This window comes from Aythya fuligula, chromosome 13 (assembly GCF_009819795.1).
Source record: "Aythya fuligula isolate bAytFul2 chromosome 13, bAytFul2.pri, whole genome shotgun sequence".
Classification (NCBI taxonomy): Eukaryota; Metazoa; Chordata; class Aves; order Anseriformes; family Anatidae; genus Aythya; species Aythya fuligula.
The window spans coordinates 19853913-19877098 of record NC_045571.1 but is presented as its reverse complement, the minus strand read 5'-3'; the positions used below and the strand labels follow the sequence as shown (position 1 = coordinate 19877098).

The window sequence follows — 23186 nt, the reverse complement described above, 5'->3', positions numbered from 1 at the left end:
TCCTGAATTATTCCCAGCTCTTTTTCCACCGTTTCCATGGTGTTGTACAAAATCACATCGTGTTTCCCAAGCCTGCTCGCCCTGCAGGGTGAGGGCTGGTGGCTCTGACCGCCCGGGGTGCCCTCGGCTGCCCAAAATCCGACAGAGCTGGAGGGGCAGTGCGGTGGCACTGCTGGCAGCAGAGGTCCCGACGGCACAGGCTTTGCTTGTGGAGAAGCCGTGTGCAGGGAGCTGCCGGGTTTTCCACCCTTGTGCTGCGGTTTTTGTGCTCCGGGGTGTCTGCGCCTTCCAGCCAGGCGAAGGCAGCCAGGGAAACCAAACAAACAGCAACTCCATTTGAATTTTTGGCAAGAACTGCGTTAATCTGGAGATGAGATAAGTGGTTTCCCAGGTGCCGTGTGCTGTGCCGTGCGAGTACCTCGGTGCTCTCTGCTTTCAAGAGCGGGGGCTCAGGGGACCTTCCCCTTTCCCCGATCCCATGCACCAGCTGAGTGCGTGCTGGGTGGCTTCTCCTCCTTCCAGCCAGCCTTCCTCCCCGTATCTGCCCGGTGGGAGACGCTTTCCCATCTGCTGTGTAATGCACAGACCTTACAGATGCACCCTGCAGCAGGAGTTGCCAAAAACACTTGACATTTTGCTTCCAAAGAGCTGTTTTACGCAGTGCTGGTGGGTGCCCTGCTAGGAACGGGGCAGCAGCGAGCGCTTTGGGACCATTTAACCATGTTTGTGTGTGGTCGTACCGCTCTCCTGACCCTAATTGTAGGGGATCCGATTAATTAGGCAACAGTAGGTGCCTTACAAAAGCAACTGAAGGCGATGGCCTAGGAGTACATAACATGCAGGCTGCCCTGGCCGTGCTCCCTCGGGGCTCTGCAGCTGCTCACCGAGGGCTGGGATGCAGCAGCTACTCGAGGTGCGTGGGCAATAACCTGACCGAGACCGAGAGCAGCTCCCAGCTGCAGTTGGCTCCGTCTCCTTCTTCTGGATGCGTTATTTCATGGATGTTACATTTACAGTAGACTTGTTTTTCTTCTGAAGGCAATACTATTTCATTTGGACTACTTGAAGCCCTCCTCCTGTTTTCTTCCCTTCTGTTTTTTCCTTCCAGTGAAGTGTCATAAAAATTAATCATAGCTGAAGGCATATTTTAACATCCAGATTTAGAAAACAGGATTTGAAAACCCTTTTGCTGGAAGTACAAAAGCACTGTAACAAGAAGTTTTTGTTTTGTTAAGGAGCAAGGAAAAATGTTTTTTAAACTGTATCTGAACAGACTATAGCAAGAAGATTTCAAAATGTTGAAGCTTTCTGAACATTCAAGAAAAAGGGAGAAAAGAAGAGGGGGTGGGAGTGGATCTCTTGTGGCAAGGGCAGAATAAAGTTTGCAGAGCAAGCATCAGTTCTGGTGCCTAACAAATGTCCTCTCCTAACTTCCTACTTCAGGGATGGTTTTAACGAGTAAATCCTAACCCGTTTTTCACTGTAACTAGTCCCATCGAAGGCAATGGGTTTCTGCAGGACTTTGAAAGATAAAGGGAAAAATACCGGAGAACTGGGAAATGGAATAAATTCAGGTACTGCAGCTGTGTGCTCCATGGAGAGCCTTCAGGAAGCTGCTCTGCTCAGCAGCCTCAGCAGCAGGGGCTCCAGCACTCCCATCTCAGCAGAAACATCTGAAAGTGGTGCGAGTTAACAGTGCTGGCTGGAGGAGAATCAGCAGAGCAGGAGAGCAGCACCTTCTCCAGCACGCTGTGTTTCATGCCGTGTGCTGGCTGTGGAAGCCACGCGCAATTGTTGTTTCCCTCGTGGCTAACAGACCGTGCCAGGCGTTCTTAAAACTCTTTTTGAACGCAGGAAAAAGATGCCTCCTCCTCAGGAGAAGACCCGATGGTGGCCTGAGCAAGCCTTTAGAGGCTGGAGAGCCCCCAGTTCTTCATTTTGCAGGGCAAGGGAGGAGCTCCAAGCGGAGCAGCAGAGCCCCGGAGCTCTTGGCTGGAGCCCTGCCTGGCTGCAGGAGTTCCTGAAGAGCTGTTTGGGCTTCAAGGAGGGCTGCGTGATGGAGCTCACGCTGTCCTGGCTGGACTGGAGAAGATCCAGGTGGCGAGGAAGCATGAGCAAAGCACAGATGGAGAAAAACAGAGCAGGCAAGGGAGGAGAAAATATGGCTAGTATCAAGGCGCTGAAGCTTGTGGTGTCTCCCTTCGTGGCCCTCCAAAGCAACCGTGCGCTGTGCTTTTTGAAGTGTGCAAGTGCTTTGATAATATAAACGCTAAAATAAGAAAAGAATTGCTATTGGTATGCAGGAGAAGGAACTGTGACCTCCATATGGAGGGGGACGTAGCCCAGCTGGCTGAAAATGGGGCTGAAAAAAGACTATGAAGGCTAATTAAAATGTGAAAAACTGAGAATTCATGCTAATAGACAGCAGATCTCTGTCTGGCGCTGGTTCACAGCTAAATTTGATTTCCTTGGGAAACGAAAGGAACTGATTTAAGGTCCTTACCTTGCACTGACATTGATACTTTTCAGCGTTTTAACCAGTGTGTTCCCAGGGAAGTGTTGGGTTACTGCAGGTCTGCCTGCCCGCAGAGGGAAGTCCGCAGCAGGAACCTCTTACTCCCGCTACCATTGAAAAATTCAGCACAGGTGTCTGCGTATATGGTGTTAAACTCAGCTTTGACCTTGTTCTACCTAACATCTGGCTTGTGTTTCTGCCTTTCCCTTCCAGTGCCAACAGGTGCAGCACGCTGCGGAGCTCAGCCTGCGCTCGGTGCTGCACGCAGCGCACGCACCAGCGGCATGGCACGCCTGCACCAAGCGCCCTCGCAGCAGGCAGCAGGCAAAATAACTCGGCTGAGAGTGTCTTTGAGACGGGCATCTAGGGAGGTAGTTGTTCCTCGAAGTCGGTTCCCCGTGGCTGACTTTTGGTTGGGACATGCACAGCAAAGTGCAAGGGTGAAGCCACCTGCCCGCGGGCAGCGCGCCGGGTCCCCGGGTGGATGTGGCCGTCGGCACCTCGCCTTGGTTGGGTCACAGCCCACATGTGGCTGCAGAAATGGGACCAGGGATGGTCACACGAGGGGTTGCTCCCGGCGTCGATGCCAGCACAGAGCTGCTTCTGTCTCCCGTTTAGTTGGCAGCTCTGGCTGGGGCCTTGGGTTTTGTTCCCTCAGCATTGTCGGGGAGCTCGTGCTCGTAATGCTGTGGCCGAGGTTTCTGCGTGGGGAAAGCTCTCCCTCTAGGCTAAAGTCATGTACCAGCAGCTGATAATATGGAAGAGCAGTCATGGCTCGGGCAGTAAATATTGTACACCCCCAGGCTGAGAAGGAGCCTTCACAGGACAAGACTTGGACTTCTTCCCCGGGCCAGCACAAAGACCAGGCGTGCTTTTGGCCTTTCTCTGCAGCAGGCTGATGTTGTGGTGCTCAACCTGAAGCGTTTAAAGCCAAGCTGCTTTAAAACCTCATTTTGTGGTGTAATTAACACACACATCCATGGAAGGAGCGGAGCTGATGCTGGTCTGGGGGTTTCCTCTGGGCAGCCGGGGAGCACCTACCCCTGCTGCGTCTCCCCTGCTCCATTTATCGAGGGTTTTGTCTGCCTGCGCGGGGCCGTGGGCTGGTGTTTGTGACAGAACGAGCTGATTAAGCTGCTCTGAGTCACAGCGAAAATATTCATTTGTTCTCCCTTCTGTAACATGAGTGGGGTATTAACAAAGAGCAGTTAGCTGTGTTTGAAAAGTAGCAATGAGTTAGTGGTAGAAACATAAATACTTGGTGCGTTACACGTTAAACTAAAGCGGGTTTATGGGATGCGCAGAAGCTGCCTTGATCAGCTGGCCAAAGCCTCTGGACTTGAAATAGCCGGAGAAACCACCGTGAGACAGTGTTTGGGGTATTTGGTGAGGCATTTTGTGTGGTGAAGTAAGGTTTTATGTCGCAACCTGGGCAGTTGTTGCAGAGGTTTAATCAGGGTACGGCAGTTCTGGAATTTGCTGTTTGTAGGGGATGGTGAGAAGGTGACCGGCTCGCTCTGGCCCCTTGGGAGGGGAGAAAAGCTTTGGTTTAGGTGACGGGGCTGTGTGTGGGGAGTGGGCTGGTGTTTGGATTCCTTTCATCTAGCCATCTACTGATGGGCAACTGAAAAATTAGAATACTGAATCTAGGTGCCAGTTGCCTTTTGTTCTGGAAGGATACCAGTTCTGGCAGAGCCACCTTTCTTTGAGGGTTTGGTTGTGCAGGGAAGTTTACGAGTTGCGTTAGAGCCGCTAATGAGCATTAATTCCCTGCGCCTGGCAGTTCGTAACAAGGCTCGAACTGATAACTGGCAATCAGACTTCATGTTCTGCGCTGAAAAATACAGTGGCTTTCCTGAGTAATGAAGTTAAAATACCAATAAAAACTTAGGAAAATATGCTCCCTCCTCTTTTATTGTTGTCTAATAACTTTATATTACCACAGTGCCTCGAAGACCCAAGAGCATGACTCACTGGGCTCGTATTTAAAAACTGTGATTGCGCAGCCCTCCTCTGAACGGCTTTTCAACCAACCTAAGGACAGAAATGCTCAGCAGATCGAGAGGAAGCGCCTCAAACCAGCTCCTGAGGTGTGATGGTGACACGGGGATGGCCGTGCCCGTATCCAGCCCAGGGGCAGTGCTCAGTCCCCGTGTCAGCACAAACAGCCCGAGTTGCTTCGGGTGAGCTCAGTAGCATTCCTCGAGCATTTATCCCCTGGGTAGGAAATGGAGATTATAGAATTCCTTTGCCTCGTAGCTTTGGGAGGCAAAAACTTTTAAAGTTCACTGTCGAGTCTAAAAACCTCAGCGAGGATGCTTACGTGCAGATTAGAATGAGGGGGAATTGTGTTTCTCTTTGCCTTTTTTTTTTTTTTTTTTCTGTCAATTCAAAGCTGATGTTTTGTGCCTCCGGGACCTCGGGCTGCAGTGTGAATAGCTGGCAAGAAGCGCGACCCGGCTGGCATTGGGAGCGAAAGGGAGGAAGGCTGACGGGGAGCGATGAGAGAGATGAAGCAATCGGGGCGAGAAGAGTTATGGGCGAGCTGGAAGGAGGGGATGATACTTGAGCCTTCGCGCAGCAGAAAAGCCAGCGGAGGGATTTAGGAGGACAGCGTGTAGCCCGGCTCCGATCCCCTGGAAAGGAAGGAGCCGAGTAGCTGAGCTGGGCTGAAAGCACGAGGTGTGGAGGAGGCAGATGGGCGACCAGGGCTGTGGCTTTGGGCACCGTCGCTCGCTGCTCTCCCCACGCTCTGGCTCAGGCTATAGATCGCGTTACAGCAGCTTTGCACCCAGAGCTGTGGCTTGTCTCACCAGCGAGATGTATAAATTTCTGTCGTGTTTTGTCATGTTGAAATGTGGGTTGTTTACTCTTTCACTTCTTGCATTTTTCTAAGAAAAAGGAACGATGACAAAAGCGAGGCTGGAAATATGTTGAATGGCTTTTTCGGCAAAACAAAGCTACCCCCAAAACTTCTTTCTAGCCTGTTTGAACATAAATAATCTACTTAGTATTTTACACCACGTGTTACCACAGGCAAATTTCTGATGTAGGACAATGGGGCTAATATTCAAGTAGCTGTTATTCGAACCACAACCTCCGACTGCTGAACTTCAGAGCGCCAGAAAAACAACAGCATTGCTTGCAAGGAATGCCTCTGAAGAGCTTAGTTTGCTTATTCATCTCCTCACACGAACGATATCCAAAATTACAAATGAATGAGGGAATTTGATTTTAACAGCACCATTAAACAATCATGTAAGAAGACAAATTCATTCTTTCTCAGTAGTGCTTTAAGCTAATGTGCTGTAGGAGAGCATGAGGTTTTTGATTAGATCTAAAGCTGGCTGCTCTCGCTCTCCCGTTATTAATTGGAAGCAAACTTGGTAATGCAGCATGCAGATGAGTCTTTTGTTGGTGTTTTTCAAAGTAATGAATATACTCGGAAACACTTCTCAAGAATGTGCTTCTCGCTGCAGAGCAAACGCAGAGCAGCTCAGTTCTGTAATGCTTTTTTTTTGGTTCCTTTAAAGCGCTCCTCTTGACCCATAACCTCACCTTTCAGCTGCTTTGCAGCCGTGCCACACCACCACCAAAGTTAAATCTCCTCATTTCCAAGCCGTTAGACCATTTGAAACACGTTCCCTTGGTGTCCAGTGGGTCCTCGTTCCCCTACCAGGTGTTTCAGAGGGCTGTGTATGTCAAGGTGTTTGCAGAGAGGTGCAATTGAGTATGCAAATCTTACCAATTAATTTAGCATCCCAGCATTGCTTTATTATTATTATTATTGCCTGTAATTTGTATATTCAGCCATAACTCCATGGCACATCTGAGTTTCATATCCAGCTTCCTATTTCATGGCTCCTTTACATCTATATACACGATATATTTGTATATATATGTATGAAATAAAGCATCTTCATTCCTACTTGTGCAGAGTGAGGCACGTCCTTCCTTACAAAGCAGACTCACTTCTCGGTGACTGCAGGCTGCAGTGCCCTGGCAATTCCTATTGTGTTCTCTTGCCATTCCAGAGCATTCTTGTTCAGCATTTCCAGAGAGGGTTCTGCATGTCGCTGCAGAGCAAGCCAGTGCTTTTGTGTGCATGTCTTTGTTGTTCTTTATTTTGCTGACAGAAACCAAGGTATCTCTGATTCATTCTGGTAAGGCATGCTTTCGCTATTGTTTCGCAGGTTATTTTGAGGTATGTTTTCCCCCAGGGTTTTTCCTCGCTTCGCTTTTTGACCTTTTAGCATCCTACAAGCGATCTTCTTGATTAAACGTAGCAAGTCCTAATGGGTTTACATGGTGTTTCTCAAATGAGGGTAATTTGAGGACTTCAGATTGACGCGGGGAGGGAAGTGGTGATTGTTCCAGACTTCGAGGTGCCCATGGCATAACTGCATGGGATAAAACAGCATTTCTCCACCCCACTCCCCCAGGAGGGGAGCCCACAGACACGTCCTGGTTGCTCGTCACGTTGGGCAGACACGTGAAGGGTTATTTTCAGCAACATCTGTGTTGTAGCGCTGTCCTAGGGACCATTTTGCTGGAGGTAATTTCTCCTCCTGCATCCGTCCCATCCGCCTGGCTGTGCTGTATTTCGCGAGATGGGTGGCAAACATCTGCGGGCTGTGCTGCGCGAAGCCTCTCGTGCTGTGGACACACACAACAACAGGAGAGTAGACGAGGTTAATTCGTGACAACATGCAACCTCGCCTCCAGAGCGAAAGCTGCAGAGGCCAAGAGCCGTGAGCTGCTCTGGTCATCAGACCTCCGGGGTGGCGAATGGAAAGAGCATCGCTGGCTCCCCGGCGCGGTGCAGCTGCGTGGGGACCAAACCAAATTCCCACCCCTGAGGGCCGTGGGCTGCGGAGCATCCCCAGCTGCAGCCTGAGAGCAGCGAGGTGGGGAGATTTGATGCCATAATTTGCATTACTGACATTGCAGAGGGAGTCCCCAGGACAAACTCCTCCGTTCGTCTCGGTACCGGCAGCCTGAGCTTGGAGGACGCGTGGTTGCTCCTCCAAGAAAGCCTGCTTTCACTGGGATTGTTCTCAGACACTGTGTGCTCAGAGCTGGTGTGGTCACAGCCCCTGTCTTAAGCTAGCTCTATTATTTTTCTGAGTAAGTGGTTTATTTGTTTCCCTCACTGTCATTTATCTTTTTGACTTGGCCTGATTAGAAAGACAGAGTTTAATGGTTAGATCTACTTGTAGCCAAGACTAGGTGTCACAGCTGGTTCCCACTGCTCCGTAGGCACTGTTTGGGTTTGCGTTGTATTCACTGAATATTTGAATTTATGAGGCTATCTTTTGATTTTTTTATTATTATATTTTTTTAATCTAAGATTTCACATTGAAAGTAATGCTTATCAGAGCATGCTTGAGCCATGATATTAGAATTTGGTGGTGGAAGGGTATTTTGATGAACTGCACTGGGAAATAAACATATTGCGGCAGTCTCTTGTGTTTCTCCTTCTGAGATTAAAATTAAATGGCTTTGCCCAGGTTATGAAAAGCTTTCTGGTCAAGAAATTTTGCTTCACTGGGAAACAAAACCCCCAGTCAAAATGAAAAACCAAGGCATTTCAGCCATTCTGAGTCCTTATAATTTTTTTTTTTCAGGTGAAACTCTTATCTAGATTGTTCCAAGCATGTTGAAAGCTTTGTTTCTTTAAAGCATGAGAGTGTGGCATATGAGAAGTCTGCTTATACCTGTCAGGAAAAAAAAAAAATATATATATATATATATATATATATATATATATAAATGGCCCTGCTGCATTTATCAATAATCTTTGTGACAAAACAGAGCTATGGAGATCAGGGGAGCCCCGAAATGTCTGCAGCCCTCTGTGTCCCCTGCTGGGTGTTGAATTAACGCAGGTTTACAGAGCCAGCAGGCTTCAGCAAAGGTTGGTTGGAGCCCTTTGTGCTCCCCAGCCGTGAGGTGATCTCTGCAGGCGCAGCCGGGCGTTGGGCGAGCTCCATTTGATGCTGCAGCGTTTCAAAACTCTGGATGTCGTATTAAGATTGTGTTCACAATAGCAGGGAAATGAAACATGTTTGTTTTGAAACAATTAGTGCTGTGCCATTACAAAACCTCCTTGGGATGAGGGCTGTCATTTGTAGCCTTAGCTCTGCCAGCAGCTGTGCCACTCGCTTGCAGGGTTCCTGGGCGCAGGTCCCCGCGTGCTGCTCTTACCGTGGCAGGGCTTTTATTTCATCGTGCTCTGCAGAGCCCAAACCAGATAGCCAGGGAACCATGGCATTCAAAAGCGGCGCTGATGAATTCGTTGGCCTTTTGACCTGACCTACAAAGTAATTTGTTGCTTCAGTTCGTTTTACAGCACTTGGGCTCGCTTGGAGCCGCTGGGCTGGGGAGGCGCAGCAGGATTTCTGCCCGTCCCTCGCACAGGAGGCAGATGCCAGCTCTTTCGCTGGGCTGGTGTGTTGATCTCTGGGCTCTGTGGCTGGATGGGCTTTGCTTTTTGCTCTCCGTTTTCTCTGCTCTGCTATGAAGCCTCTCTTTTGGGAGCTTTTCACTGGCTGCAGCACCCATGCAAAGAGTTCGCAGCCCCCTGGGCATCAGCCCGGCTGCCCGAGCGGCCTCTCTGTGCCTCTGCTGGCGGCTGGGGGCCAGATCCTGCCCGTCCCCAACCTGCCAGCTGCAGAAATAAATAGAAACACGTGCTGCGAAGGCAGGAATTTAAAGTGCAGGAGGTTTTGAATCAGGGTTTAGGAGCTGTAACACCAGCATTGGCTGCATCCGTGGCTCTGTCGGTGCCAACACGCTGACCCAGTAAGTTCAGCCAGTTCTCCCCTTTGTCCTTCAGACCCCTTTTGTGTGCTGCTGCCTGGAGGTGACACGTCCACAAACAAGGAGAAAGGAGGAGGGCAATGACAATTTTAAATGGGTTTTACAGTTTTCCTTCAGAAAAGCTAACGCTTGCGGATTCCCACCTGCCGACAGCGCTGCTTTTCCCTCTTCAGCTCTTTCAGACCCAGCTAGGAAACGAGTGGTGCAAGGCACGGCCCGAGCAGGTGGGTTTGCTGAGCCCACCTCCTGCCGGGGCAGGATCCGGCCCCTCCTGCAGCCCTCAGCAGCTCGCAGGCGGTGTGCGAGCAAAGGGGAGGGCCAGGGCTGGGTGCACATCGGGAGCAGAGAGGCCTTTAATGATCGTAGCGGGGACTTTTATGACCTGCAGCTTCACGAGCCACTCTTTTAACTGGTAGTCCATGAAAGGAGTTTATTCTCCTCTGCTATTTAAAGGATGCTTTTGATGCCGTGGTTTTGTTCTCGGGGCAGTGTCAGGGTTGATAACCTTTGGAGCTGCTTTTTGAAGCCTGTTCGTTCTTCCCTGAGGTGGGCGTGCATGCATTTGGTGCGGGTAGGTATTTGGGAATCAAATACCCGCCATCAAGTTTATTCAGCATAAAAAAAAAAAAAGAAAACCCCATCCTGGTGAAGCTGCCCAGGTTCCTGGCGGGTGCAGCAGCAGGCAGAACGGGAGCATTTGGCTCCTCCTGCCTTCATCTGGTGTGAAATCTCTGATTTTATGGAGTGGAAATACCTGGGGAAGTGCCCCGAGCAACGAGCTGCCTCGTAGCTGGGAGGGCTGGGAAGGCTTCTGAGCCGAAACCCAAGTTTCGGGGTTGGGATGTGTGTTTAATAACTGTCAAAGAGTTTTTAATGCAGCGACTATTTTTCATGAATAGGAGGTCGCTACATAAAATGTTTGCCTCTTGGCAAAAACCGTGTTATAAAGATGTACTTGCTCTAGGTTTAAAGTGTTAATTATGTGGTATACTGAATTGGATTTAAAGGTCCCTGAAGACCTTTGAATCTCAGTAGCTAATGAGGCTTACAGAAGAGGGCTTGAGAGAGAAAAACTTACTGGCAGTGAGTAATACTGGTGAAAGAGCTCCAGGATTGAGCAAGTTTTACAGAGGATAATTAGCAAGGATTGCATCAGCGTTTGGGGCTTGTGCTGATCTCCAGCTCCATCTTCCATGATCTGCATGTCAGTGGCAGCCGGCTGCGGGCACCGAGGTGGTTTTCGTTGGGTTACCAAACCAGAGGGTGATAGAAATGACCTTTCTGGTGCAGCTCAGCCGCCCGGTTGGGATGGGCCAGGCGTCTGTATGCTGCTGCCACGCATCCATCCTGCTGCTGCTGGGCTTGGCAGAGCCTGGCCTTTGGGTCATCCACTGCCACGATGCTTAACCGTGTCCTTGTTCTTCCAGCTGGCCTTGCTGAACTTCTTTCACCCTGAGGAAAAGCTGCACGTTGGAGAGGAAGGGAGACGTGTCCGGCGGAATAAAAGGAGTAAAGGCAGCGAGGGGCCCGATGGTGAGTGTCACTTCGTTCCTTGCTGCTGTGCCTGGCACTTTCGCACTCGTAATCAGGAGGCTGACCTTTATTTTCTGATCGTGGTTATATGCAGAGTTCCGTATGTAGGGGGAGAAAAAAAAAGTGTCATCTGTGGCTTATAATTGTCTCTATATAATTTTGATTGCCTTCAAGATTATTAGTTCCAGCAGTCCTTTTTTCTACAACTGGAGCTCCAGTGAGCTTGCACAAATCAGTGCTACTCAGTACTCTTGTCGTTAGCTCTTCTTCTCCAATAGTGAGGCTCTGTGCTCATTCGAGCTAATAATTTGTACTTGTACACCTGTATTTGTTGCTCTATTCAGCTGTTTTAGATGAATACAACCAGACCTTCTGGTTGGGTTTGGAGGTGGTATCTGAGGGTGCCTCCTCTGCAAGGACCATCCCGTCACCTGCTCCTTGATGGGATGGGATGTTTTTTTTTTTTGTTTTTTTTTTTTTTTAAGTGTTTTAATCTTCAATCTGGAAGGCTCTGGGAGGTGGAGCCCATTCCTGATGTCGCCCATTCCTGCACTCGACCACATCTTTCAGCAGAAATGCTGCTACTGCTGCTACCCTTACCCTAGCATCAGGAGCTGGTATGTGAAACAGGACAGAAATCGGAGTAAGAGGTGCGTTAGGGCAGATTTAGAACAACCACAGCTTACCGAAAGCTGGCCCAGCCGCCAGATCACGTTGCCCCCATCAGACAGGGTCTGCCGAGCAGCAGCAGAAACATGCGCTCTGCTCGGCTCTGCCTTGGCACTGGCTGACAGCGAGCAGCGAGGCTGCCTCGCGTGAAGTAGAGCAAGAAGTAATTAAGGAGTGGTCTGTGCGTGGCTCGGTGCCTGCTAAGCTTGTCAAGTCCTGACGGCGTTTATAAACTTCTCAGCCCGCGTTAGTTTTCCCCCCCTCGGCTTCCAGGCTCGGTGAGCTCCCCATCCTCCCCTCGCAGTTTCGCAGTGGCAAACGCTCTGCGGTGGCTCCGCTCCAAGAAATAGCTTCATGAAACTCCCAGGATTCCTCCTCCCCGAAACGCTGACAAGTATGATGCATTTGGTACAGACTCACTGAGTGATTCCAGCTCGGTGTGGTCCAGCATCCTCAGCGTCGGTGTCGGCCTGATGCTCAGATGGCTCGGGGAGGATCCGGTGCCTTTTGCAGCGACTCCTCGAAATCCATTCCAGCGTCTTCGCGAGGCGCTTGTGCGAGTAGCAAGTTTCCACTCGATGGGAACCGTGTAAATTCAGTGCTGCCGGCAGATGTCTGGTGGAATTAGCCTCGTCCGTTAGGCTGGCTGAGCACTGGCTTCGTACTGACAGATGTGCAGAGAGTCGTGGTGCTGTGAGAAGGAGCTGCTGAAAGCCGCTGGACCAACGGGGGCTTTTCTCCTCCGTGCTGTGCCTAAGAGAAAGCGTGCACTGCCTTTGTGACACCTCGGCAGCCTCCGTGCCTGTCCCACATCCACTCCATGTTCCCTGAACGCATCAGGGCTGAATCATTCCAGCAATCTAGCACGGTTCCACCAATTATTATTATTATTTTTTTTTATAAGTTGTTTTTTGACCGTGAAAGGTAATGGGGATGGGCAGAAGTGCCCCAGTGACAGGTTGTTCTCCTGCTGACAAGAGCAGGATGGGCTGTGCTGGCAGGCGGCTGCTCAGTGTTTGGCCATCTCGGTTTTATGAGGGAGGGAGGCATTTAACAAGTGTAAGCTGTCAGGGTAGGGATTGTTCTTGTAACAACCATAAAATCAGTAAACAAACAACAGAGCTTTCTTCCCTGTGTGACTCCTGGGGTTTGTTTTAGGTTTGCGTGCAGGAATCTGTTTTTCAGAGAAGGCAAATGAATCCTTAATACACACACGCACAAATAAATGATTGTTACGGTATTGATAACACCGCTTGCTTCATGAGTTTTACAAAGGAAAAGCTGATCAGATCTTTGATCTCCAAAGAGCCTCCCGAAGATAAAAGTGGATGCACTGTAACTTCCCAGAAGGAAGGAGATGTGCTTTCCACTTGAGGCCTCGCTAATATTTGTCTGGAATTAATTTTACCAACTTTCAAGTCCCTTCACACATGCAGCGAAAGGCTGGGGCGATGCGACGTGTGAGAAGCCGTGGCTGCAGGGAGGCTGCGAGGCCTCGCTGGGTGCCTGCTGGGGTCCTCACCAGCTTTTCCCAACAAAGCGATGGGCTGGATGGTGTGTAGATGTCAACGATACTCTGGGTCTTTTCCTAAAAGTTCGGGTTCTTTTAGGAAAAGGAGCTTGGGCAGCGAAAAGGGCGTTTTGAGGAGGGCTCAGACGGGTCCCATCCCCTTCCCCAGGGTGGGAGATTGGGGGCCGCCGGCGGTGAGCCCGGTGTGCCGCCTCTGTGCTGCTTTCTGAAAAAGCCCACAAAAAGCTGTGTGCAGCAGGGCAAGGCCATCAATCACGCCCCGCCACTGACAAACACGGCTTGAGTGCTCCGAGGGCTCCTCCTCGGCGGACTGCTCACTTGTCATGTTTTACGAGCGTGTTTGCTTAATTTTTTGTTTGCGCCCCTCCGTGCGCGGTGCCCTGGAACCGCCTGAACAAAGCCGGGGTCGTGTCCTGGGAGGAGCAGGAGGCTCCTCGTGCCTGGCCCCACGGCTCGCCCCGCTCCTGCTCGCCCTTTGCCGGCTGCCAGCCGTGCCGTGCCGCGCCGTGCCGCGCCGTGTCGCTTCGCCAGGGGCCAGCGGCATTAACGGGAGGCTGGTGCCTGCCCCAGCCCCGAGGAGCGCAGATCGTGTTTCAAGCCAGCTTCCTCTACATGCCTCCAAAACCAACGTTTGCACAGCTTTTAAAGCTGCTCCAATTCCTTTCGACTTCTCAAGGCGCGGGGTTAGCCTCTTTACGGCTCCAGTTTATGGCGCTCCGCGTTACCGGCTCCACCTGCCGCTTAATTTGCCCTAGTTCACTAAAACTTGACCCTCTCCGATGTCTCTTTCTTTATTTTCCTCTTTGTGCCCTCCTTCCTTTTTGTCTCGGTGTATTTATGCTGCTGTGGAACCGCTGTAGCTCCCAGATTAACAAATCATTCTGGAGCTGGTAATTAGCAACAGTTGTGCTAAAAGGAACCATCAAGAATGTTAAATTAGTCCACTTTTAAATAAACTGTGTATGAAATGTTAGATCTCTATTCCCAGAGCAACAGTAAAAATGCTGCTGGCTCTTTGCTAACAAAGCCAAAATATGGGAGTAGCATGGTTGTAACTACAGAGACAATTCCGTGCTCTTGAGGTTATAAATAATGACAGAACATTTACAAAGCAGATGTCAATAGGACTCTTTAAAAAACATTGTTTTAAAAAAACTAGTTTCTTTTTCTCCTACTTTCATCTCTGTTCCCAGTTAGATCCCTGCAGTGCCGCTTTCCTGGTTTGTTTGGTTTTTGCTTCTCGGTTTGGGGTTGGTTTTTTTGTTGTTTTTTTTTTTTTTTTTCTCCCTTCCTAGGTTTTTTCATATTGAGCTTGGTGAGAAACATAAATGATTGTTATCCATTCTTTGATTTGGAGCATGGCAGCTGGAAAGAGGCTGAGCAGATGGCTGTCCTTAAGCTGACAACAATTTGGTTCCTACTACTTTGGCAGTCCTTACTGCTGAGGAAAGTCCTTGATGAGAACTCACTGCTTTTAGCGCTGTGAATGGTTTCTGCTGAACCAAAAATTCGGTTCCTTTCACCGGGATGGCAGCAGCTCGAGAAGAGCCCCGCTTTTACCTGGTGCTGGGGGAACAGCGCGCTGGGGCTCCCCTGGGTGCCGGCGGGGTTTTGGCTGCAGGTAGCTGGCCCCGAGCCCCCCACCCCATAGGGACAGGCACCTGCGGCTGCCCCCGTCCCCACGTCCCCTCCTGTGGGGTCGCGCTGGCGGTGCAGCCGGGTTTTTTTTTTTGTACGGATCACAATAGCGACCTTTCCTGCTCGCTTCCTCTGCTTTGGAAAGGGAAGATACATCCCTCCGACTCCAGAGCCCAGAACAATCGGTTCCTTTGTGTCGGCCCCGTGCAATTCCCCAAAGTCCAGGAATTCTCAGAAACGCAGATGTATTAAGGGCGATAGAGCCTTATTGTGCTCAGAAACCATGGTGATGAGCACTCAATAAATAAAGAACATTTCCTGGATACTGGAGCGGAGGAGACAGTCCCAAGGAAAGGCTCACCAGAAAATACTCACTCTTCTCTGATTTTTCCCCCCCAAGAATTTCTCTCTGATTTCCCCCAAAATGGCAGAAGGGAGGAATTAAGATATGTTGCAATAGATTTTTCATTTTTCACGTACAAGGACCATGACATCACTGCCAGTATTTTTTATGACTGTGGCTAAAACTAAGACCCCAGCTCATTTACAGATCCTTACCTACGTGATACACCGAGGTTTATTATAATAAGGTGGGCTGTTTGTCTAAGGTCCCTTATCTTGGGCACTTTCCGTCCATGAAGACACATTGATAAAAACGTAGGAAACTAATTTTAGACCCTGGTCTTGTGTCTGTGCTTGTTTCTAACCGCTGTTTCCACAGAGACGGATCCAGAGAAGCTTAACAACTGTCTGAAAAATCAGAATGAGTTCAGGTCACGGTTTTCAGCTCTCTTACTTAATGCTAGTGGCAGATTAATACCAAGTCATTTCTGGAAACAAGTGAAAATAAAGGGGAAAAATACATTCCAGGGGGTCTTCTTGCTCCAGGTGTAACTTGTAAAAGAGTGTATTTTTAGGCAGCTGAAATGTTTTCAGCTTATCCTTGGCTCAAACCACTCCAAATTAATTTCTTTAATCCTGAAATCACTTTGAAGCCAAATTTGCTGCAGTGTCTGTTAACAGTCTTTGCTGAAGCCCGGCTTGGGACACCATAGGGAGTCATTTTCCACGCAGAAGCATGATGGGGTGTGGGTGCAGACGGAGTCCGGATTTCTTCTTGAACTCTGCTGGTACGCAGCTACCCCAGGAGCCTTCCCTTCCACTTCTGACCTGGCTTGTTGCAGAAGCCCTGCTTCCTTACTCTTAATATTCCTAACGATGGGATGGGGTTGATTAGTTCCATTCACAGAGCTTCCTTGGGGTGTGTTTGTCCTTCTGGCACCTCCCCATTTGTCTCCTGTCTGCTTTGCATGAGCTGGGTGGACCGCCAGGGAAAGGTGTGGGGATGCTGAGGATGCTTGGAAGGCTCGAGAAGGAATCCCCTGGTCAGAACTCCACCCAGATTGCGTTTTCAGATCCTTGTGCTAATTGAGCCTTGTCCTGATGGATCCTTAGTGCCTGACCCAATGTTGTGTGCTGCTGCAGCAGGCTTTGCTGAAACTCGACCTAAACTTTTCAGCTTCTTTTAAAACTCCGTGCTGAGCAGGGTCCAACATCATTAGAAGTGACTGGGGATTCCATCTGAATTCCACTTGTGGAACCGGGCCTTCTCTTAATGCCTCCGGTCAGATGCTGACTTTTTCAGAATCTCAGTTTCTCCTGTTACAAAACATGGTGCGGGCTAATGAGACGAGAACAGATGTCACAGCAAGGCAGGAATGCGATCGCATCTGAGCTGTGCGCATCTGGACCATGGATGCCCTGTACCAGGCATTATAAATGCTCGACGAGTCTGGTAGGTGGTGATTTCTTTCCCACAGTACGAGAGAGGCTCCATTGTCTGTCTTACTGAAGTATTTGCAGCTGAGCTTTGATTTCTGTGCATAAACCGGCTCGCTGGCCACATCCACAAGTACTTTGCAGGCAGACACAAGTTTGCTCAGCACATGCTCCGAGTGCATCTGGTCGCCGATCAGCTCTGACACAAAAGCTGGGGGACTGGTGCCGAGTCGGGGCGTGCAGACCTTCCCAAACGGCCAGGGCTTGGGGTTCAGGCTCAGCGTCCTGCTGCAGCAATTCCAGGGTATCTGCCTTGGGCAGATCCTGGGCAGAATAACCCTATTTTCTGTCCGTGGCAGCAAGGGCGTGACCGAATGGCCAAACCCAGAGCTGCTGCTCTGGTGACGGGAATTGTGAAGTTGTCTTCAGTTGTGGCCTGTCTGGGCGCTCAATAAAACTCTGCTCAGTTAGAGTAGACCAGATACATTAACCATAAAAAAAAAGAAAAGTGCTGTTGCACAAAGCTAAAGAACACCACCACCGAGAAGCTCTTTGGGGAAAAAGTTGCGAATGAGGCATGATAATTCCCTGTTTTCATTAGGGCTTTGTTAGCCATGATGTATAGCAACATTGTTGGACTCATAACCGATCTCGTTAACACGAGCAGGATTTGGTTAAGTACGTTAATCTGTTTGCAGTGATGTGAATGGGTAAACTCGAGGGTTGGCAGAGCCAAGAGCAGCTCCCAGTGTCACAGCGGCTGCAAGGACGGGGCCACGCAAAAGGCACAGGCTTCCCAGAGAGCGGTCTCTGTCCCTTGGATTTCTTTAAGGCTGCTTTTCAGATTCATACGGCTCCAAGTGCACGTTTGTCTTTAGATATAGGTCCCATGCTATTCGGCGTAATTAAACCATCAGATTGCAGGCAGCTGTTCACTGCTGCAGAGGTTTGCAATCCAATTAGCCAGAATTACATGCAGCAGGAAGAAAAACATGTCAGCCTGTGCAGAGATGAGATAGCTGAGTAGATTTCCTCACACCTGCCCTTGATTCCTTGTGGATGGCTGTAGCGGGGAGGCATGCGTTTAAAATCTCCAGCAAACAATTTCGGAGAGTCTTTAATACGCTTGGTTAAAACCTTGCTGCAGCGCCACTTGGGAATCATTTCTACTGGAATTCATGACATATGTTAGTTGTTTATCTTAGTGGGATATGACTTAAAATGTCAGAGTGTTTTGTGTTAAGCAACAACCGAATAAAACAAACAAAATAAAAACACAGCTGTAATACTACGCTTTAAATTGTTGAATTCAAATATGCGGTATTGATAAAGTAAGCAATAGGGTGCAGCGCTGTATAGAAAAATAAGCCTTGTGGGTCCAGCCAGCAAGACAAGAAAAAGCCTTCAGATACTTGAAATAGAAATAGTAATGCTGTTTGTCAGCTCTGCTGTAAAGATCCAGCTTTTGGAATCCAACCTAAGTGCCTGAAGGAAAACAAAAGGCACATCATATTCTTCTTCCATAGCCAGTGAGAGTGCGGAAAATGAAATATGATGGCCACAGGTTCTGGTGTGAACCCCAGGAACTTGGCTGGGACTGATTATGTGGGAACGGAGCTAAGAAGGGTGGAGATTTATGTTTGATTGTTTTTTTCTTTTTGGGTTGTTTTTTTTTTTTTTTTTGAAAAGTCAGTGCAATGTTACTTTGCCAGCAACAGTGGCTCTGGAGTTAATTGGGAGCAGGATTTTGTCTTTGTTCATGAACACATTTGCGCTGCGATGTGCTTGCACCTAGTCAGTGGAGACTGGATTTAAAGAAAAAAAAGGCAACCCTTCATGTTACCAGGAGGCTGTCCTGAGGTCTTGCCTCATCTAAGTAATACATACACGCGTGCAAGGGTAGAGCCCAGTGCCACCTCAGCTCTTGCCAACCATCTCTGGGGCCTCTCTTGCCCCAGATCAAAGATTGAGGGATTTCATCTCAGTTTGCTGAAATTTTTCATTTTTTCAAGCACAATAATGAACACAACAACCTTCAGTATAATGAAACATTTGGCTTTCAGCTATTCTTGTGGCATGGTTTCAAAGGCTATCTCAAACTCTTCAGTGGTTCACCTTGGCCAGAAGAGGGAGGACGGAGCCCGGTGCTGCCCATGGAGCTGTCGTGCGTCAGCCTGTGCCTGTCCCCATGGAATGGAGCAGACCCCGGGAGGTCACCAGATCCCTTCAATGCATGAGCACAATTACATTCATCCTAATCCTTTTCCCCCATCCAACTGGTGCAGAAAGTGTCAACAGGGTGCTGCCCAACAGGGTGCCTTTACCTGGGCAAGTGAAACAGGTTTTTGCCTGATGCTCTCCTAGGTCTGTCCCTTGTGCTCCCACTTCAGTTAGACCATCTTGAACTGCTGTAACTAAAGATTTTTCTCCCTTTAATATGATTAAAGACCGATATAAATTACACCACAACTGCCTGGCTTTATTAGCCAGTATCACTGTATTTCTGCGTTAACTGTCCTCACATTCCTTATGAACTTGACCGAGTTATTCCCCATTGTGAAGAGCCCTGTTTCTTAATCATCAAACCAGGCAGAAATCTCTCTGAAGTATTGGCAGGAGAAAAAAACAATGGCAGCAACAACAAAAAACCTGTTACGTGATGAGATGTCTCATAGTCTGAAGCTGTCTGAGGCAGAGGGATTGTGGCTCTCTGGCATCTAGTGTCGCTCCAGGGACTCGAGAGACGGGGCTGGAATGAGCTGTGCCTTCTCCATTTGTTTTCAGCCCGATAGGCTTGCGTTGGGGTCTGGTGCAGGGGATCAGAGGGATGGGGAGGGAGCAGGCTGCTGATCCATGGATCTCCTGGAGCAGAATCGGATCATCTGGATAGCACATGGACGTAGGCTTGTCCTTTGACAGATTGCTCGGAGGAGAAGAGCAGTGAGGTAGCAGAAAGCCTTTTTCATACCTCATTTACCACAAGAGAAATGATCTTCAGCCTTTGGTGTTGGTGCACAAGCTCTTCTCAGACCCTTCTGGCCAAGCAGCAGAGTCCCAGAAGTGTCGGGGGAGACCTCCGTGTGGGATACTTCCCCTGGAGACATATGGAGACATGGGAAAAGTCCTTAAAGGAGATGAAGAATAGCCTTAAAAGTGCATGTAGCCAAGGGAGTGCCTCAGAAGAGCACAAAGAGCTGCAAAATCCCCATGATCTCCCAGGCTTGAGGAAACTGGTTTGAGCATTGGGCACTTAAGTTCAGCGCCAGGGTGGGGTATCAGAAACCATGGCAGCTCTGAGTTGGTGCCGAGCCAGCCTTGGGCACTTGGCAGCCCACAACTGCAGAACAAGACAGGGTGCTGCTGTCTTTTAAGCTAAGATTCCTGAAATTCGGGGCTTAATGTTCTAACGCATGTGGTTAAAGGCGGTGAAGGTGGAGCGGCGGCCGTTAGATGAAGGACGCTGTCCTGTGGGGGGCCATCGTGGAGTGTCTCAAAGAAGTAACGAGGAAAAGACAATGAAGGGTGACTGTGTCCATGCATGAATTTTGAAGAGTTCAAAACAAAATTGGAACAAAAGCAGAGAGAGAGGCAACAATGGTGGTTGAGAATAACTGCATGGCCCAGGGCTCTGCCTTACATGCTTATACATCAAACGGCACAGTTTCATCCTTTTATTCTCCCTCCACTTTGTACAATAAGCTCCCCTCTCAGTTGTGCAGCATGCTCAGTGTATTTGGATTTATTGAAATCAGTACTAGCCTCGTACCTGCGACATCCCATCCCTAGCTGGGATTCAGCCGCTCTGCCTGTGGCTGCTGACAGCATCTTTCCTCCACACTTAGCAGGAGCCCGCCCTTCCTCATCCCACCCCCCCAAAAAGCACTCTGCCAAGGCATACCAGACACTCGGAGTAGCACATGATGTGTTTTACTTCTGGGACGTTTTCCTAGATCTATAATTCATCGTATTTTCTGGAGTAATCATATCAATAGGAGCTGCTCCTCAAGATCTGCTGCCTTGTTCTCTGGAATTGGTGAAGAAGCACTTTCTTTTTAGGAGAAGGGAAAAATTCATCTTGTTTCAGTATTTGTATCACCGACTGATATTTCAGTAGGGTCCAAGAAGCTTTCATCTGGCTAGACCAAATTTCCTGAAAATGTTGAAAACATATTGGTTCCAAACCTCCCCAAAAACCACATGTTCTAGATTAAGCATGTGTTTGGGAGCTAACATCCTTCTTTCCCCAACTCCACCATAGTCTGGCATTAATAACGCTGCACTTAAAAATATTTGAAAAGCCTTGCATATCTCGTACCCATGTGAGTGAAGTAAATATCATTACACGCCTTCTGTAAATGAAACGACCAAGCTCTAGTGGACTTAGTCAGTACACTTTTAAGTGGACTTTTTGATCTTGCCCATGGAGACAACATATCAAAGAATGTAATGGATTCTTCATCGCTTGAAATCTTACTCTCAGAAGTAACGCTTGAGCTTCTCTTTCTGTCTCCCCCCCCAAGTAAATAAATAAATAAACAAATTAGTCAAATAGGGTTAGGGGAGCTGATGGGAAGGCTCAGTGGGTCAGGCTTCTTTATCACTTCATCATCACAGTGGTTCCTTCTGGTCCTAACACCTGTGGGAGCTGACAGTGCTGGTTAATGCCCGGCTGTAGGTCAGGATTTTACTGCTTTGTCCTTTTTTTTTTGAGGGGGAAGCTCCAAGTGGCAGAGAACTTCTTCTGGGGGAGATGGGCACTTTCACAGCTAGAAGGCGCTTGCTGTCAGAGCAAATACTGAAAAAAAAAAGAAAAATACTTTGCACAAACTTCCATAGCTGTTGAGAGCAGTGGTCATTAAACCTAATGTTCTTCTTCCAGCTACAGCCAGAAGCTCACACTTCAAAGAAAAAGCTGCAGGTTTTTTTGGTAGTGCACAAAGAGAGAGAGTTTTGAAAAAGTGCATATTAGATCAGTCACGTAGATTCCCTGATACCATCTTCAGAATCCGATGGTTGTTGTGAAAGTAGCTGTGGGCTTAATGATTTCAACGAGTGGTAGCATTGCACTTTATAAACGAGTGAGAAGCGATGAGACGTTTCTGGGAGACTCTGTGGTGTTATGAATCACTGAGATTTTGTGTCCAATTCTGTCTGTGCCCTCGGAGGAGGGTAACTTCTCATATCCCAGAGGCAGAGCGGTGATGGTAGTGTGGATACGGTTCGGTTATATCATCCAGACCCACAGATTCCCCAAAGCAGAGCTGTGCTTAGGCGAGGAGATGTGTGATACGCTGACTGGAGTAACTCAGTGCTCAGAAATAGGACAGGAACGTCGTACTGATCCTGGCGAGCAGTGAAAACAGCAAATTCGGGAAGTGGGTTGGCACCGCCTGCAGAGGACGTGGTGGTTTTTGCAGCGCACCTCCCTGCGACTGCTTCCCAAGGTGAGCACCTTGAAGACATCAGCGGATGTCTTTGTTCTGAATTTGATGCGGATGTTGCTCGAAGGCAGTAGTGGTGCTCGCTGGCTTTTTCTGCTCCTGACAACTGCGAATTTGAGCAAGTTCAGCAGCTTGCCTAGGTACTCGCCCTTTGTTTGATGGTTTTCTATAATGGTCAGCCCTTTATAGGTTTTATATAAAATAAAAGTAATTACAAAGATCTGTTCCCGTCAATAAAACCAGTTTGAACTGTTTTGAAAGAATTTAAACTATTTCTTGTTAATCCACACACACAACTAATAAGTGAACGCAGGTTTTTTTTTTAGTGTGCTATTTATATCAGCACATGTCCTAAAGAAGTTTTTGATATTTTTGTATTTATAGTAAATCATAGCAGTGTGTAGCATGCAGAAAGTAAAATCAGGGGGGAAAAAAAGTAAACTCTCTTAATCTTTATAAGCGAAAACATGTCATATGTAATATCCTTGGGTTGCATCACCATCTGTTTTTTTTCTGAAGCCCTTGGAAATTACCCAGCAGATGTTAGGGCTGCAGGAGCAGAGGGCCAGAGCTGTTTCCCTGAAGCATCCATAGATATCTTCTGCTGCTTGCAGGTGCTGTTGTACACAACAGCAGCTCGTCTGTGGCAATTATTTTCATTAGCTTAGGTACGAAGTTTGCTGGCTTGCTGCTAGCACTGACAAAAGCAGCAATGCTGCTGGGAGAAGTGGCTTGGCATTGCCTCAAGCCTCCCCCTCCCACGGGCGCCCAGCTGCTGTCGCTGTGGGCAGAAGGCTGCGAGGGTGGGAGCTGTGTGTGGGTTGGGGTTTTTTGTTATCGTTTGGAGCTGCCTTCTTCTGCTTGTAACTTTCCCTCAGAGTTTGCCACTGCTGCTCTTTCTATGTTCCCTCCTGTTCTGTGAGCCGGCCTTTCCTTTTCTGAACAGATGTGGAAAAGCAGCTTTGGGATGGGGATGGGGCACCAGCGCTATTTGAAGCCAGGGTCCTCAGCAGCCCAGTGCACAGCGTTGTCACTCTGACACCATTTCTGGTGGGGCAAATCTCATCCTGCACTGGAGATGTCATCGGGCAGGTGATAGAGCTGGCGGGGCCTATTACAGCCAAGGCTGGGGAGCCTTTTTCTAAAGGAAATGCAGTGAAAGAGATGATAAATGTTAAAAGCAGATCAGGTGGCTAACTTGAATGTTTTAAGTCAGGGCAGCAGCCTGCTTTGTAGTTTTCTAATTATGGCTTTCAAT

At 48.7% G+C, this 23186-nt stretch overlaps 1 protein-coding gene across 1 annotated transcript in view; it reads left to right on the top strand.

The window, feature by feature from the left end:
* The window catches only part of EDA (ectodysplasin A), a 53724-nt gene that overhangs the window by 15830 nt on the left and 14708 nt on the right, over nt 1-23186 (top strand). The window contains exon 4 of the mRNA XM_032196449.1: nt 10765-10870. Coding sequence (XP_032052340.1) covers nt 10765-10870 — 106 coding nt within the window. The remainder of the gene's footprint in view (nt 1-10764; nt 10871-23186) is intronic.